Source organism: Scyliorhinus torazame, chromosome 15 (assembly GCF_047496885.1).
Source record: "Scyliorhinus torazame isolate Kashiwa2021f chromosome 15, sScyTor2.1, whole genome shotgun sequence".
Taxonomy (NCBI): domain Eukaryota; kingdom Metazoa; phylum Chordata; class Chondrichthyes; order Carcharhiniformes; family Scyliorhinidae; genus Scyliorhinus; species Scyliorhinus torazame.
Window position 1 is genome coordinate 173,431,035 of NC_092721.1, and position 18,817 is coordinate 173,449,851.

The 18,817-nt window shown below is 44.8% G+C and overlaps 1 protein-coding gene across 1 annotated transcript in view; it reads left to right on the top strand.

Moving 5' to 3' along the window:
• The window catches only part of LOC140391992 (F-BAR and double SH3 domains protein 2-like), a 346,281-nt gene that overhangs the window by 251,567 nt on the left and 75,897 nt on the right, over positions 1-18,817 (top strand). The window contains 1 exon segment of the mRNA XM_072477113.1: positions 4,726-4,821. Coding sequence (XP_072333214.1) covers positions 4,726-4,821 — 96 coding nt within the window.

Sequence of the window (18,817 nt, forward strand, 5' to 3'; positions counted from 1 at the left end):
TCTGGGAGCTTCTGTAGAATTTTCTTCTGCTGATGCCTGCTAATTTAATTTAAATTGTTTCAGCAACTGCCGAGTGGAAGTTGAACTGCGTACAGTAACATAACTTCTGTGAAACTTCTCAGGTTAATAGTAATGTGTGGTGTGTGAGAGTGAAGGTAACTAATCAGGAGACGAATCTTGTTGAATCAATAAGTGAGTGCAAAGGTCTTGTGGTTGATTTTAATGTAGATCACTTATGAAAGGACACGAGAGATATTGGGAAGCATAATGCTTAATTTGTGTGGTACTTGTATGTATTCAGTAGTGATAAAGTATTATTTTTGTTTTTCCCAGTAATTGGAAAATTTTGAAGCCTCAATTATTTAATTTGTGACAATAGGCGATTTTGTGGTTTTACGGGTTTATTTTATCCAAATCATTGCTGTAAAGTCGGGGTGCTTTCTGTTAAAATTGTTGTCCATCACAATTTAACTTAACGGATGGCTTCAATAACAATTTGAAGGCAAAAGCCTCGGGGCGAGATTCTCTGTCCAATGACACCGGAATCGCGAAGCACAATCAGGCGGAGAATCGAGTGTCAGCCGAAAATAGAGGCCAATGCCGGGCACCGTACGGAATGCCATGCTCCGGTGCCTCGACAGCGGCGTGAATATGTTCCATGCCACACGCCAGCATGGTCATGCAAATTGTACAGTAAACGCAATTGTCATATCATTAACAGGCCCGCCCAGGCAATTTCCAGGTCCCGCGCGATGCTCCGCCTCCGCCAGCAGGAATTACCGATGGCGAGGTTCACTTGTGGTATTTAAGATGTGGAGATGCCGGCGTTGGACTGGGGTGAGCACAGTAAGAAGTCTTACAGCACCAGGTTAAAGTCCAACAGGTTTGTTTCGATGTCACTAGCTTTCGGAGCGCTGCTCCTTCCTCAGGTGAATGAAGAGGTATGTTCCAGAAACATATATATATAGACAGATTCAAAGATGCCAGACAATGCTTGGAATACAAGCATTAGCAGGTGATTAAATCTTTACAGATCCAGAGATGGGGTAACCCCAGGTTAAAGAGGTGTGAATTGTGTCAAGCCAGGACAGTAGGTAGGATTTCACAGGCCAGATGGTGGGGGATGAATGTAATGCAACATGAATCCCAGGTCCCGGTTGAGGCCGCACTCATGTGTGCGGAACTTGGCTATAAGCTTCTGCTTGGCGATCCTGCGTTGTAGCGCGTTCTGCGTTCAGGACGCGCGACAACACAGAATTGCCGAGCAGAAGCTTATAGCCAAGTTCCGCACACATGAGAGCAGCCTCAACCGGGACCTGGGATTCATGTTGCATTACATTCATCCCCCACCATCTGGCCTGCGAAATCCTACCAAATGTCCTGGCTTGACACAATTCACACCTCTTTAACCTGGGGTTACCCCGTCTCTGGATCTGTAAAGATTTAATCACCTGCCATTGCTCGCATTGTCTGGCATCTTTGAATCTGTCTATATATATGTTTCTGGAACATACCTCTTCATTCACCTGAGGAAGGAGCAGCGCTCCGAAAGCTAGTGACATCGAAACAAACCTGTTGGACTTTAACCTGGTGTTGTAAGACTTCTTACTGTGGTATTTAACATCGTGAAACAGGCGCCGTGACTGCTGAGGAGGAGAGAGGGGGTATGACAAGTGTCCAACATCACTATAGTGTGCTGACAGTTGTGTCGCTGGCCGGGGGGCTTCTGCCAGGGCCGTATGGAGCAGAGGGGGGAGCAGCCAGGAGGTGGGTTGGGGTGGACAGTCATGGACCACCATTTCAGCAGGCTGTAAGGCAGCCGTGAAGCTGCACATGCCGCTGACTGGCTACTGTGAACATAGTACCACAGGTTGTATGGGTGGCTCCCCAGGCCACGCCCCCAAGGTACATTTTTCTTGGCTGGGAGGAGAGTGTGTGTGGAGTGGAGTGTCTATATGAAGCTCCTGCTTGTCAGGCTCTCCAGTGCCAATCCCGACCCCTGCAAATCACACTCCAGTGTTTGTTGGAAATGCACTAGTTCCATGTGGGCCTGTGCTAGCCCATTAGGGTGTCTTGAATCACCGTCGGACCGGCATTGCTTTTGTCAACTTAGAACTCTCACGATTCATACCAGGCGTTGTGACATTATCATAAATGTAAAGACCTGGAAGGGTTAATATTATGTCCAAATCAACCACTAGAGGGAGATAGATGTAGAACTATATAAGGCATTAATGCTAAGACTTGTGGATGAGAGGTTGAGGAGAAAGCGAGAGGACAGACTGAAGGAAAGATTGTGTGAGTGAGAGCAGATCATAGTTAATGTATTAGTGTAAAGATTAGTAGTAGATGAGTTTAGATTGTATGTTTATTAACAAATGTTTGTTCTATAGGAGAAAATATTGAATCCAATTAAATAGTGTTAAATCTATAGCTTTGTTCAATATAAAAGCTATTTGTGGTCTTTGTGAACACTACGCCAACCATCCTTGAATTAGCAACACAAAGAACACCACAGATGTTAGCAGTTAGTCTCTCAAATGAAGAATCCGCCCGTCAATATTCATCTACTGTCAGTTTCGTCTTTTTTCTTTCTTTATTCTTTCATGGGATGTGGGCTTTGCTGGCAAGATCAACATTTACAAATGCAAAAGGGGCAGAGGTAGGCCCTTTGGCCCCTGGAGCCTGCACCACCATTCAATACGGCCATGGATGATCTGTTTGTGTTTCGAATTCCACATTCCTATCTACTCCCGATAGCCATAGATTCTTGTCAGTCAAGGGAATTAACCTACCTCCATCTTAAAAAATATTCAGTGACTCTGCCTCCGCCATCTTATAACCAGAGAGTTCCAAAGTTGCACAACCATCTTGAGGAGAAAAAAAATCTCTTTGTATCTGTCCTAAAAGTGTGACCCCTAATTTTAAAAACATGCCCCCTCGTTCTGGACACACCCACTTTGTCAAGAATGTTTAGGATCTTTTGAATTTCAATCAAGTCACCCCTCACTCGTCTTAACTCCCATGGAAACAAGCCCAACCTGTCCAACCTTTTTTCATAAGACAACCATTCCAGCTATCAGTCAAATGAACCTCCTCTGAATGCCTCCCAATGACTTTGCATCCGTCCTTAAATAAGGAGGCGAAAACTGCACACACTATCCAAGATGTGGTTTCACCAATGCTCTGTATAACTGAAGTATAACATCCTTATTTTTATGTTCAATTCCTCTCGTAATAAAGGATGGCATTCCATTAGCCTTCTTAATTACTTGCTGTACCTGCTGTGAAGAAAGAAGGCATTATTTTTACTAGTTTTGAGGTTTAGTGTGTTATTCTACGAAGCAGGTTTGTGGCTGTGGTTCTGTCATGTGTGTGACTAATTTAATGAAGCTGGGAATAGAGTGTGTGGTGGAAGGATTTTGCAGGCTGACACTCAACCTGTTGACCACGCTATGAACTTTGCCATTAAGTCCTGGGATGGGATTTAAACCCGGAGCTTCTGGCTCGAACCAGGAATGCTACCCACTGTGCCATAAGACCCCCTATCTATCCTTAGCATCCTCCTATTTCTCAAGTATCTACTGCCCCTCACCAACATCATCCAAAAGCACTGTTGGTTTCCATACATTGGCAATGCCCAACTCTACCTCACCACCACCCCTCTACACTCCTTCACCATTACCAAATTATCAGATTGTCTATCTGGCATTCAGTAGTGGATGGGCAGAAATTTCCTCCAATTAAATATTGGGGAGACCGTTTCAGTCCCTGCTCCAAACTGCATTAACCTCTTCTCCCTCCCTGGAAATTGTCAGAGGCTGATCACTATCTTGATGTCATATTTGACCCCAAGGTGAGCTTCCAAATATATCCAAATACATATTTGTGCCATCACCAAGACTAACAATTTCTACCTCTGTAACATTACCCAACTTTGCCCGTCTCAGATCATCTGCTGCCAGAACCCTCATTCATACCTTTGTTACATCTAGTCTTGACTATTCCAGTGAACCTCCGACATTCTACCCTCTGTAAATCTAAGGTCCTCCAAAGCTCTGCTCCCTGTGCCTTAATCTACACCAGCTCCCATTCACCTAACGCCCTGTGCTCTGACTTTCATTGGCTCCCAATCATCTTTGTTTCACATTCCTCCATGTCCTCAGTCCTCCCTATCTCTATAATCTCCCCAGCCCCACAACCCTCCGAAATATCTGCCCTCAGCTAGTTTTGGCCTCTCGAACACCTCTCTACCTCACTTTCCTCTTTTTAGACACTCCTTAACACCTATCTCTTTGACCAAGCTTTAGGTAGGTGACCTAATGTCTCCTTGGGTGGCTTGGAGTCATATTTTGTTTTATACTGTGCCTGTGAAGCGCTTTGGGGATGTTTTAGGTGCTATATAAATATCGTATTTGTTTTTGTAAATCGTGGTACATGTGTCAGGTTGAATTTGGGGGGGGAAAGTAAAATTATAAATATACTGCCAAACAGATAACATGCATGTACGAAAGTTTTAGCTGCAGTAAATTATGTACACCATACATTTGTGTGACATGCCATCAGTGATGAGTAATTCTAATATAGATATATTGGATCATATAATGTAATTGACCTGTATTGAAGTTCAGAAGGTGCAGCTCCTATGTCTCATAATGTGTTGTGGCATTGATAACTGAATTCTTTTGATCTATTTATCGTGCTACTTTTGTAACTTTCTTTTAGGGATTGCAAGATTACAGTCTACAGCTTTTTCTTCAAGAAAATCCAGTATTTCAAAAACCTCAGTCATTCCAGTTCCAGCCTAGTGACAATGACATGGTATGTGGTTGGTTTATTCTCAGCTATTTATTTATAATAACAGAAAGATAAATGTGTCCTTGGTCCTCTCTATTTCATAGTGTTAAACAAAAAGATTAGATTTTTACAATTCTATCTTTTTCCCCAAGCAGAGGTACATGCATTTCAGAAGACTACCTGAGAAGATGTCAGTAGTGGAGCTCCTGATGTCATGGCTGAGAATGAAGCTGAGTCATCAGAACTCTGATGCTGACTTTGAAATTGAATTATTGATAAGTTTGTTCTTTGTATAATGTACAGTGTACACTCGTCATCTGCAGCAGGATTGGCACCGTGGCTCGTTAAGGGCCTGTTAAAGGCAATTAAAGGGGCCAGCTGAGATTTTCCTATCGGCCTCCAGGTCCTTGCAGACAGCATGAGTCAGTATAATTGATTCACGCAACTTCCCGGCACCGGATTGGGGGGGAGGGGGGGTGCTGTTGTGCGATGCTTCAGCCAAACCCAGAGGACCTCCCTGGTTGCCACAGGCCACATTGCATAGGTGCTTTCTCCCCACAGTGATGGCCTAGCTGCAAAAGCTGTTTTGTAATATAAATGTTAAAAGGCTGGAGAAAGCCTCCAGTGCCCTCTTCCATACGTACCTTCCAATGCAGCTTGCTGCTTGTTTCAAACTAGAACACCTCTGATCGGCCATCTAACTTTGACAGTCCAGTCACTCTGTAATTAGATGGGAACCCTGCCTCTAACTATTAATTAGTTAGGGGTAATCCCAATGAGATGGGGTTCAGAAGTCCGTAGCGCAAATCCTGCCCTTGGTCATCAAACTTTGGGAATAGATCTTTGAAGCCTGTAAGTGTCTAACACTAGTGACCAGCGTTCATTTTATGAAGCCTGTAACATTATATTGATGAAATTGACATTTGACACCTGGAAGACTTGGAGGTAGCTGGTAAAATAATTATTTTTTAAATACGAAAACTGGAAAGCAGCTAAAACATTTATTTTACAAGCAAGTTTGAGAAGGTTCATACTTGACAAAGGTCAGAGTTGATCATGTTGATTATCTCAAGTCCTGTGACTACAGAATGAAATAATTTTATTTTGCAATTTTTATTCTTATGTTGTGTTTGTGTGTAATCCTTCATGACCGATATTCAATTAACTTGATGTTAGCAATTATCCCTTTTGTTTTCTTAGAGTCCTAGAGACTTCCAGTGCCCATTGTGCTTGTGTTTGAAAGAAGAAACACACTTAGTTCCACGCCCCTCCTTTTTGTTGTAACCTTATAAGTCTTGTATCTATATAGTTCACACTTTAAAATTATTTTATAGAATCAGCTTCTACCACCTTTTCAGATAGAACATTCTAGATCCTGTGGACTCTGATTTTTAAAAAGTACCTCGTCATGCCGCTGGATCTTTTGCCAATGATTTTAAACCTGAACACTGACTATTGATTGACTTGCCAGAGGGAATAATTTTCCTCTACCTACTCTTGTTACAACCTATCGTCATCTTGAAAACTCATATTAGGTTACCTTCATGGAGAGCAGTCCTAACTTTTCTAACTTATCTTCCTTTCCTAAAGTCCCTCCTCCCTGATAAATGTCCTGAACTCTTTCTAATGCCTTTATGTTTTTCCTGAAATATGGGGCGGGATTCTCCCTTCTGGGGACTAAGCCCCCACGCCCGCCGGAAAACGGGCAAGAAGCACTCCGAACTTTTTCCTCGAAGGTCCGGGGTGATTCTCTGTTTTCCAGGAGGCTAGCAGAGCCCCGGCGTGTGTCCCGCAGCTCTGGCTGTTGGCGGGGCCCTGCTAGCCAGGCATAGCATGCGCACGGTGGCCGCAAGCGGGTCCGTGCATGCGTGTGGCGGCCCACCTTGGCGCGGGCGCCGCCGACGTGGCGGAGCCACACAGCGGACCCGCGCGGAGGAAGGTAGGTCCCTCCCAGATAGCGGTGGCCCCCGATCACGGGCCTGGCCACCTCGGGGCCCCCCCCCCCCCGCCCCAACCAGGGTCCCAGCTCCCGTCGGGTGGTACCACATGTAAACCACGCCGGCGACAGTTCGGCCGGTTGACCGTGGCGAATCGCCGCGGGGGCCTGTCCCAACGGCCCCCGACCGGTGCCACGTCGATTGTGCACGCTGGATTTCCGGCATGAACGGCTATTCTCCACCCCCGCGCGGACGCGATTCCGGTGCGTAGGAGAATCACACCCATGGTGCCCAGAATTGTTCATAATATTCCAACTGAGGCCTAACCAGTGATGTTTAACGTTCTAACATGGGCCGCAATTGAGCAACACTGTTGCATCTGGCTCTGATCCGGGCACAACTGGTGAATCGGGCTCCCTGCTAAACACACCCAAAAGCAAGCTTTAATATTTGACCGCTGAATCGTGTCCATGATCTTTTTTGCTTTTGTGTTCTCTCCGCCTATTTATTAACCCAGTAACCCATATGATTTTAAACCACCATATCAACTTGGCCTGCCACTTTTAAGGAGTTGTGTATAGCAACGGCAGGGTCTTCCTGCTCATCCACACGATTCAAAATCTTGCAATTTTGAGACTTCCGGTGGCGGCTATGAAGGAGTAAGTCGCACATTTGGTGGCTCCCGGTCGGGTCGGACTTTTGGACCTTTTCCCCCGATTTTCTACCGGACTTGAACTGTAAAACTGAAGACAGGCAATTGTGTACTGAATTCCCACATCGGTGCATGGAGAGAAGGACTAGAAGTGCTCGTAATGGCAGAAACAGAAAGACAGAGAAGGCTTGGGCTGAAGTTGCAGCGGGAGACAGCATGGCGGAGGACCGGACTTCTGGTTTGCCACCCCAGCGGTCAACAGAGCACCTGATGCAAGTTATTCAGGAAGGCTTTGCTAAGCAGAAACGGGACTGCTTGGACCCGATAAAATAGTTGGTTGAGCGGCTAGAGCTTAGATGGATGCCCAAGATCGGGCGATCCAGAAGGTGGAGAAGGCGCTGGCTGAGCAGGAGGAACATCAAACTACGGTGGAGTTGGAGGTGGGGATGCTGAGAGACCAGCAGAAGAAGCTCCTGAAGAACGTGGAGGACCTAGAGAATATGTCCTGCTGGCAAAACCTGAGAATCGTTGGGCTCCGAAGGAGCGGACGCTGGGGCATACATCGCAGATATGTTTGAGAAGCTGCTGGGGGATCGGGCATTCTCCCGACCCTTGGAGGTGGACAGGGCTCACCGAGCACTCGCGAGGAAGCCGCGAACGGGAGACCCCCCTAGGACAATGCTGGTGAGATTCCACAGGTACTTGGATAAGGAGCGCATTCTACTGTGGGCCAAGCAGACATGGAGCTGTAAGTGGGACAATAGAATCCTGCGGGTCTACCAAGATCCGAGTGTGGAGGTGGCCAGGAGAAGAGCAGGTTTCAACCAGATTAGGTTGATCCTTTTTAAGAAAAAGGTGAAGCTCGGACTGTTGTATCCGGCCCGCCTCTGGGTCACGTACGAGGAACAGCACTTTTATTTCGAGCCTCCTGAGGACACGCTGGACTTCGTGAAAAGGAAAAGGCTGGTGGTGGACTGAGAACTTTTGAACTTTGCTGCAACGTTCATATTTTTTTTTCTTTTTGTTTCTCCGTTTAAAAAAAAGTTTCTTGTTTTTCGTTTTGTGGAAGCTGTTTGTAATGCCTTCTGTATTGATTTGGGACCAGTGGCAGAGGTGAGTGAGTTAAGGTTTTCATTTGCACTGTTGGGGGATGGAGGTGTGTTTGTTTAGACTTCGGTGTTTTTCTGTCGGGCAATTGTGTGGGGATTGTTTGATGTTGGAGTATGTTTGTATGAGCGGTGGGGAGGGAACAATAGGTGGGAGACTATCCGGCACCAGGAATGGGGACCACCAAGCTAGCTGGGCGGGCTAGCTCACGGAAGCGCAATGGGGGGGTGCATGTGTTCGGTTTATTAAAAGGGTTGGGTTACAGAGTGTTGTTACTAGGGGGGGGAGAGGGGGGGAAATATTCTGCTGACGAGGGAGGGATTTGGGCTAAGGGACACAGAGGAGGTTGGGGGCGGAGGCTGCCTGGGGGCAGGCCGGTGGAGGCGCGGAGCATGGGCTGGAGGCGGGCCCAAAAAAGGGGATAGCTGATGGGCGAAGGGGGGAGGGAATTGAGCCCCCCAACTAGGCTGATCACCTGGAATGTTCGAGGTTTAAATGGGCCGGTCAGGAGGGCACGTGTGTTCGTGCATCTTAGGGGACTGAAGGCGGACGTGGTAATGTTGCAGGAGACGCACTTTAGAGTAACTGACCAGATTAGATTGAGGAAAAGCTGGATCAGTCAGGTCTTTCACTCGGGACTGGATTCAAAGACTAGAGGGGTCGCGATCCTGATCAACAAGCGGGTGGTGTTTGAGGCGGGTAGAATAGTTTTGGATGTGGGAGGTCGGTACATTATGGTCAGTGGGAAACTGGAGGGGGTACAGGTGGTATTAGTAAATGTGTTTGCGCCAAATTGGGATAATGTGGTGTTTTTATAAAGAGGATGCTGGGGAAGATACCGGACCTGGACTCGCACAGTTTGGTCGTGGGAGGGGACTTCAACACAGTTATTGACCCTGGCATGGACCGGTCAAACTCAAAAATGGGCAGAGTGCCAGCAATGGCAAAGGAACTAAAATGGTTCATGGAGCAGATGGGGGGTGGATCCATGGAGATTTGGGCAACCGAGGGTGAAGGAGTTCTCCTTCTACTCACGTACATAAAGTGTACTCCCGGATCGATTTCTTCATTTTGAGCAGGGCCTTACTGGCAGGAGTGGTGGACACGGGGTACTCGGCGATCACAATCTCAGACCATGCTCCACACTAGGTTGACCTGCAGGTTAGTAAAGACAGTAACCAGCGTCCGCACTGGAGGTTAGATGTGGGACTTTTGGCTGACAGGCTGTGCGAGCGGCTGAGGAAATGTATTCAGAACTACCTACAGGTCAACAACACGGGGTAAATTTCAGCAGCGATGATCTGTGAAGTACTGAAGACGGTGGTCAGAGGGGAGCTGATCTCAATACGGGCCCATAGGGAGAAGGTGGACGGGGCAGAGACAGACCGACTGGTTAAGGACATACTACAGATCGATAGGAGGTATGCGGAGACCCCAGAGGCAGGGCTTTTAAGGGAACAGCGGAGGCTACAGGCGAGTTCAGCATGTTAGCCACAGGGAGGGCGGTGGAGCAGCTGAGAAAGGCGAGGGGGCCGATCTATGAGTATGGAGAGAAGGCCAGCAGAACGCTTGCACAGCAGCTTAGAAAGAGGGAGGCAGCCAGGGAGATTGGGAAAGTAAATGACGGAGCTGGGAACCTGGTTGGAGATTCAGTAGGGGTTGAGTAAGGCGTTTAGGGATTTCTACAGTAGGCTGTATAGGTCGGAACCCCCTACGGGGCCGGAGGGGTTGAGGCACTTCTTGGAGGGGCTGAATTTCCCAAAGGTGGACGGGAAGCTGGTAGAAGGGTTGAGGGCCCCGATCGGGCTGGATGAGATAGTGGAGGGTCTGAAGCTCATGCAGGCGGGTAAAGCCCTGGGGCCAGATAGGTACCCAGTGGAGTTTGGGGCCGGTGTTGATGAGGATGTTCAATGAGGCAAGGGAAAGAGGGGTGCTGCTCCCGACGATGTCACAGGCCACGATTTTGCTCATTCTGAAGCGGGACAAGAACCTGGAGCTGTGTGCGTCCTACAGGCCAATATCCCTGTTGAATGTGGACGCCAGACTGCTGGCCAAAATGTTGTCCTCCAGGATTGAGGATTGTGTCCGGACGTTATTGGGGAGGACCAGACGGGGTTTGTTAAGCGTAGGCAGTTGGTGGCCAATGTAAGAAGGTTGTTAAATGTGATCATGATGCCCCAGGAAGGTTCAGAGTTGGAGATAGTGATCGCAATGGATGCAGAAAAGGCTTTTGATCGTGTAGAATGGGATTATCTGTGGGAGGTACTGGGACGGATTTTTTGGGGGGGGGGGGGGGGGGGGCACAGAGTCCCGGTCCATGCAGACGACCTGCTTCTGTATGTATGGGATCCATTCGAGGGGATGGAAGAAATCATGAGGATTCTAGGGGAAATTGGCCGGTTTTCGGGGTATAAACGAAATATGGGGAAAAATTAGATGTTTGCGGTCTAGGCGAGGGGACAGGAGAGGCGATTGGGGGAGCTGTCGTTTAGATTAGTAGGGGGAAGCTTTAGGTACCTAGGCAGTCAAGTGGCGCGGGAATGGGACCGGCTGCATAAATTAAATCTGGCCCGGCTAGTAGATCAAATGAAGGACGATTTTCGGAGATGGGACGCGCTCCCATTGTCATTAGCTGGGAGGGTGCAGACGGTGAAGATGACGGTCCTCCCGAGATTCCTGTTCGTGTATCAATGTCTCCCCGTCTTTATTCCACAGTCCTTTTTTAAACTGTTCAACAAAGTGATCTCTGGCTTTGTTTGGGCGGGTAAGGAAGGTAATGCTTGAGCGGAGTCGGGGAGAGGGCGGACTGGCGTTGCCAAATTTTAGTAACTATTACTGGGCGGCAAATATAGCCATGATCAGGAAGTGGGTGGTGTTGGAGGGGTTGGCATGCGAGCTTCATGCAAGGGCACCAGTTTGGGGGCATTGGTAACTGCGCCTCTGCTGTTCCCCCCGACACGGTGCTCCACCAGCCCCGTGATGGTGGTGGCCCTGAGAGTCTGGGGGCAATTTAGGAGACATAGAACTGTACAGCACAGTATGGGCCCTTCGGCCCACAATGTTGTGCCGAACTAGTCTGAAACTAAGATCAAATCAACCTACTCCCACAATCATTCTAGTGTACTCCATATGCCTATCCAATAACCGCTTGAAAGTTCCGACTTCACTACCATAGCTGGGAGTGCGTTCCACGCCCCAACCACTCTGAGTGTGGGAGCAGAGGGAGCATCGGTCTGGTCCCCAATCTGTAATAATCACCGGTTTGCCCAAGGAAGTATGGATGGGGGGGTGTTCCGGATATGGCGGAAAGCAGGGATTGGGAGGATGGGGGATATGTTTATAGAGGGGAGCTTTCCGAATATGAGGGCGCTGGAGGAGACCTTTGGGTTGGCGAGGGGAAACAAATTCAGGTACCTGCAGGTGAGTGACTTCCTACATAAACAGGTGTCAACCTTCCCGCTCCTACCGCTAAGGGGGATTCAGGACAGGGTAGTTTCCAGAGGGTGGATAGGAGAAGGGAGCGTCTCGGACATTTACAAGGAACTTATGGGGTCAGAGGAGACGCAGATCGAGGAGCTGAAGCACAAGTGGGAGGGAGAGATAGAGGATGGTCTATGGGCGGACGCGTTGAGTAGAGTCAACGCGTCCGCAACATGTGCCAGGCTCAGCCTGATACAGTTTAAGGTCGTTCACCTGGTTCACATGACAGTGGCCCCGGATGAGCAGATTCTCTGGGGTGGAAGACAGGTGTGCAAAATGTGCGGGAGGACCAGCGAACCATGTCCACATGTTCTGGGCATGTCTGGAGCTTAGGGGATTTTGGCAGGGGTTTGCAGGTGTCATGTCCACGGTGTTAAAAACAAGGGTGGCGCTGAGTCCAGAGGTGGCGATTTTTGGGGTGTCAGAAGACCCGGGAATCCAGGAGGAGATAGAGGCAGACGTTCTGGCCTTTACTTCCCTGGTAGCCTGGAGACGGATACTATTAGCATGGAGGGACTCAAAGCCCCCGAAGTCGGAGACCTGGCTATCGGACATGGCTAGCTTTCTCTGTTTGGAGAAAATGAAGGTCGCCTTGAGAGGGTCACTGTTGGGGTTCGTCCGGACGTGGCAACCGTTCGTTGATTTCTTCCCGGAAAATTATTCGTCAGCAGAAGTGGGGGGGGGGGGGGGGGGTTTAGTTTAGCTTAGCTTAGAGTAGGGGGTTAATAATTGGTGGGACCTGTAAGGGAGGGAGACTACTTTTGCACTATGTTTATAGTTTCATGTACATTGTTTATTGTGTTGTTGTTATAATACCAAAAAATACCTCAATAAAATGTTTATTTTTAAAAGAAATCTTGCCATTTAAAGTATGACAGCACGGTAGCATAGTAGTTACCACTGTTGCTTCACAGCTCCAGGGACCCGGGTTTGATTTGCGGCTTGGGTCGTTGTCTGTGTGGAGTCTGCACGTTCTCCCCATGTTTGCGTGGGTTTCCACCGGGTGCTCCGACTTCCTCCTTCAAGTCCCGAAAGGCATGCTTGTTTGGTGAATTGGACATTCGGAATTCTCCCTCAGTGTACCCGAACAGGCGCTGGAGTGTGGCGACTGGGGGATTTTCACAGTACTTCATTGCAGTGTTAATGTAAGCCTACTTGTGATGTGACACTAATAAAGATTATTGTTAATACTGGCTTCCATATTAGCCCTCCCAAAGTGTATCACTTCACACCTCTCCATGTTGAACTCCATTCATCAGCCTTTTATCCATCTACTTACCTAGAAGTCTACAACTATCTTTATTACTACCACATTGTCGAGTATTGTATCTTCCTCAAACTTTATAATGCTGCATCATGCACCAAGTCTAGATCATTTATGCATATTCGCCTGAAAACAGACCCTTGTGGAACACTCCTGTACACCAACTTCCAGTCTGAAATACATGCACCCATCACCATCCTTTGCTTCTTGTCTCTGAATCAATCTTATATCCATACAACCACTTTACGCATCACCATATATTGTTGGCCTAATTTAAGAAGCATTGAATTCCTTACTACATCCTCTTAAAAAGCAAATCAAGCAGTGCTATTATTTATTGGTATCTCCAATTCTTCAGCCACCTTGTCAAGATATTGGCCCAACTTCCTTTCAAATTTAAGTTTGTCCTGCTGTGCTGTGGAAACAAAATTTTATTCTAATCTCCAACTTCCTTTTGATGTGAATTTTGTACTTGTGTCCTGCAGTTCTATATCCACTGCAAATTAAACCGATTTGTCATGATATCTGCTCAAAGCTGACCAGATTCCTTTAGGTTTGATCATGATCACTCCCTTTTTTTCCTTCTGTTTTTGATATTCGCTGTTTACATCAACAGTTCAGACCTAGCATCTGCGAAGTGGAGTGACGTTTCCTCTATTGAGCTCCATCGCCAAAGGTCACCTTCTGTACACATGTGATTTTTTCTAAATCCTACACGAGCAACCTTCTGACTGAGAGTGCCTCTTTCATGGTGAATTCTGCCTTTTTTCACTCTGGCTCCATAAAAACCTGCTTTGAGACTATCCAAATTAATGGCATGAAAACTTAAAATTCTGGAAAAACACGCGTCAGTCAGCATCTTTGCAGAACGAAACAGTTAATATTTCAGGTCTGTGATCTTTTGCGGAACTAGAAAATGTAATAGCTTTTGAGCAAGTGAAAAGTGGGAGTGTGGGAAGGAGATCAAAAGGAAAAGTTAGTGAAGGACAGCAAAAATTAATTGACAACAGGGGGAATGTTTTGGCTACACCCACCTGGCAACCAGAAATTCCCATCTGAGGTCAACGGATCTTTGCATGGTTCCCGTCTTACCCATGGTGATCTTGTGGCAAGCGCGGCCAAAAAATCCAGCCCCACATGTTTTATGGTGCAAAAACAAGGAAATTGTAATGTTTATAATTTAATCTTTCCTTCCCCCATACGAGCACAGACATTCCCTTCTATAATCATAGAATTATAGAATTTACAGTGCAGAAGGATGCCATTCAGCCCTTTGAGTCTGTACCGGCCCTTGTAAAGAACACACTACTTAAGCCCACACCTCCACCCTATTCCTGTAACCCAGTAACCCCACCTCATCTTTTTGGACATTAAGTGCAATTTAGCATGGCCAATCTACCTAACCTGCACATCTTTGGACTGTGGGAAGAAATCGGAGCACCCGGAGGGAACCCACGCAGACACCGGAAGAACGTGCAGACTCCGCACAGACAGTGACCCAAGCCAGGAATCGAACCTGGGTCCCTGGCGCTGTGAAGCAACCGTGCTAACCACTGTGCTACCGTGCCGCCCGTGCTTTTTCCACTTTCACTTGCTAAAACCTAGTACATTTCGAAGTTTCTCCAGTTCTGGTGAGAGGTCAGAGATCTGAAACATTAGCCCTGTTTCTCACTTCACAGATGCTGCCTGATTTTCATTTTTATTTCCAATTCAACCATCTGCGGTATTTTGTTTGTGTATCAAATTAATACATTGTTGTTTGTCTTATGGCTTTTGGAGGAAAGTTTTTCATTCTAGCAGCCTTCCTTTCTATATCTACTCTGAAACAAATTGCTAGAAAATACATCAACTGTTAAAATGTTCTGGAAAATGTACTAACACACCTTGTTGTTTTATGTTATGTTCCTTTATCAGATGCTTCGGTTATTCTTCTAAAAACTGATCTTTGTTTTTCATCATTTTACCATGATTACTTACAAATATATTGACCTACGTCTACTTTAAACTAAAGTGTCTTTACATTCTCAGAGCGCAAGGATATCTGGAAAAATAATGTGTTTCATTGATTTATGATTCATTCATTTACCTGAACGCAAAATTCATTGCTGTTGTCCAAGTTGCTAAATTGTTATTTATTGCAGATGCACCCCTAATCTCTTGCTTTAGAAACTTTCTTTTCCTTTGTTAACTTTTAGTTAGTGGTAATGCTGTATTGTTTCGTGGATGTTTTGCATGTGTGCTGATAAATGTTTAAAGCGCCTTAAGTAATCCAGCGGCTACTTGTAGATGAGCTGTTTTTTTCCCTAACAACTGTATGTCAAAGCTAATGTTCATTTTGTCCTATTAATGTTTTCATTGCTCAGAGTTTTAATACAGTGCAGCTTGTGGACATAGACCTCTCACCCGTCAGCACTTTGCGAATGACTTTAGCAGAGGTACACACAGTCTTTGTGTACTTTGTGTCCTGTGGTGTGGTTTGGTGTGCATGCGTAAAACAATTCTGCATCTTTTGATCAGCAACAATGACCGTTCCTGATAGTTGTACCAGCTTATCACCAGTGCACAAATGGTGACAGTTTGTAAATTGATGTTTGGGGCCTGGTTTTGCCACATTCAAAAAGCTTTTGCTTCCATAGCATTAAAATTAGGCCCTTAAAATCAAACTAAAACATATCCAGCTTTAAAAGCTTGAATTGATCAATTGCTTTAGTAAATTTGGCACTGTTTGGGATACCCTATAAGTATGTCATATGATTGTTCCTTGTTAAAAGCCATTGGTCATAATTTATCTATCTTCTCATATTTTGTATCACAATCCTGTGGCATATGATGTCATGTTGCACTCTTATTACTTGCATGGATGCATAACCTAGCAAGATGATAAATGGAATTGAGCTTGTTGCCAACTGGTCAAGTATCTTGTTTCCTAATCTATTGGTGACCCAGTTTTAGATGAAGTTGATTTAAATGTTTCTTGATTTTTATTTTTATTTTGCAAAGATTATCAGTGCACTCTTAAGCGATTAAGCACAAGGGTATCACCACAGGGCATCGCCAATGTATTTCTAGTTACAATGATACCTGTCTGAAATTGCCACCTTTTGGTGGATTACTTACATTTTCCTCTTTTATAGAAATCTATTTTCATATCTGATTCCTAATCTAGCCCATCAGTTTTCCATGCAAGGGTCAGTGTTGAAGCCTGGTTCGCGCAAAGCATCCTGTTAGATTTTTGTCAGACCATTTGATACATGGAGAATAAGTGGGTAATGAAACTTGTGAGCAGCATAATCTGCAGCCCCAGTATTTCAAGCTAACATTGTTATAGCATCAAAAAATATACAACGGTATAATTAGAAATTCTTTATAATAATATTATAGAAATGATTATTGAAAATTGTGATACAGATTTCCACTCTACCCTTAAGCTTACAATTTAATACCTAACGTGTATGGACTGGTGCCAAGGATCAGGGTATAATTGACAAAGATTGCACAGTTTAACTTCAGTGACTTATTACTGGATAATATTTCGAGTTTTATGTTGGATGACAGGTCAGAGATTCGTTTGGTGTAAACTAGTTAAAATATTTTTTTAAAACTATTGACCAGAATTGTTGTGTTGAATTGCTGAAAGGTATTGCTAATTTTTAAAATTGCGTTAATGCCATAAAGTAATTTGGATCTGTAACGGGGGGAAACAAATCAAAAATATCAAGTGAAGGTGAATATAACTTGAGCAGAAACCGATTTAGTGTATTCCCTCTTTCTGACTCCCATTTTATATATCGTCACCTTTAGAAATCTGAGTTTTCTTGGTAAAAGGTTGAAATTGTCTCCTTATTCATGAAGAGCAGAGCATCACAAGCTGAAATGAACTAATTTTGCCAATTTGACTTCTGCTAAATGAATGCATACCTTAAACTTTGCAGTCTGTCTAAAGTGGAGATAATTATCTCCAATTCTTGCATATTTTTACACTTGACTAGGGTTAGCATTCAGATGGCAGCTTTTGTTCCATTATTTTCCTGGAGTAAATCTTGACATTCAGTTGTCACTTTTGTTAGAAACTAATCTGACTGAAACATGTTTTATACAGATCCTTTAATTTATTTTAATGCTAGAGATATATATCAAATCCTTGATTTCAAAATCCAGTAACTTCCTCCAGGAGGTTACAAGCAAAATGTAAACATTTATTTATTAAACATCTATATTAAAGCTGAAACGTTATGATAGTACTCAATTTAAAGATGATTCTCACACCATTTACTTAGTGACTGGCTGTTAACTGGAAACTCTTGCCCACTTTGCAGTTAAGAATCTCAATAAATTTGCAGCTCCCCAAATCTCCAATGAAACAGGATGATGTAATTTAATTTGAATAAAAGTTTTCAATGGTTTAATTTTGAGGAAGAATGTTGGGTGGGGACAGTATTTTAGGATTTTTTAGGAGCGAACTACATTGTTGTTCGTCCATTTCACGTTATTTAAAATATTTTTTACACTTTTCATTACCTCCAAACTTGACTTTCCAAATGCGTCCTCTATTGGCCTTCATCAGTCTGTAAGTTTCACTTTGGCCAAAGTTCTGCTCTCCATATTCTCACCGCCACTAAGATCTGTTCATCCAGTATCCGTGTGTTCACAAACCTACATTGGCTCCGGTTCGCCAACATCTTAATTATGAAATTCTCAACCTCTTGTTCAAATTCCTCCATGGTCTCGCCCCAATTTTTCTCTGTAATCTCCTCCAGCTGTACAGTCTTCCGAGAATTCTTTATTCATCAACTCTGGTGCTCTGCACACCTCAGTTCCTTCACCCCTATCATTGGTTATCATGCTAACAGCCATTGAGGCCCTAATCTCTGGAAATTCCTCCCAAATCTCTTCACCCCTCTCGGTGTCAATTTTGATTTGATTAAAGCTGAAACGTTATGATAGTACTCAATTTAAAGATGATTCTCACACCATTTACTTTAGTGACTGGCTGTTAACTGGAAACTTTTGCCCACTTCACTCCAGTGAAACATGTTTGGATGTTTTAGTTTTAACAGTATGATAGAAATGCAAGTTGTTGCTGTAGAATCATACCATATCAGGAGATGACCTCTTGATTCAATAAAAGTTAGGATTATTGAAAACTTAGTATTGAAGAGCAGAATTAATATTTTAACTGTCTGAATTTGTCAAAATTCCTGCTAGTAATTGTCACTGGGGTCAATTTAAAAATAAATAAATTACGTAGAAAGTTATGACTTTTTAACTTATTGACTTTCTACTTAAAATGTGAATTTTGTACACGTTTGTAGCCTCCTGTGATGCTGTTCATGACAGATCAGAGGACATGCTATTTATAAGGCCAAGTGCATTTTACAAGTTCTGTATTAATCTATTGCGGAAGTGTAGCTGTAAAATTGCATCGTTTTCAAGATGGCAAATGATGCAATTTGGTGCTTCGATCAAATCAGCTAGAGCAGATCAATTAGAAGTCAGGATAGCTCCTTAAAAATAAATTCTCACATATCTCTTTCTTGCATATTCTCTTTGCAAATTTACTAACAATACATTCTAATATTC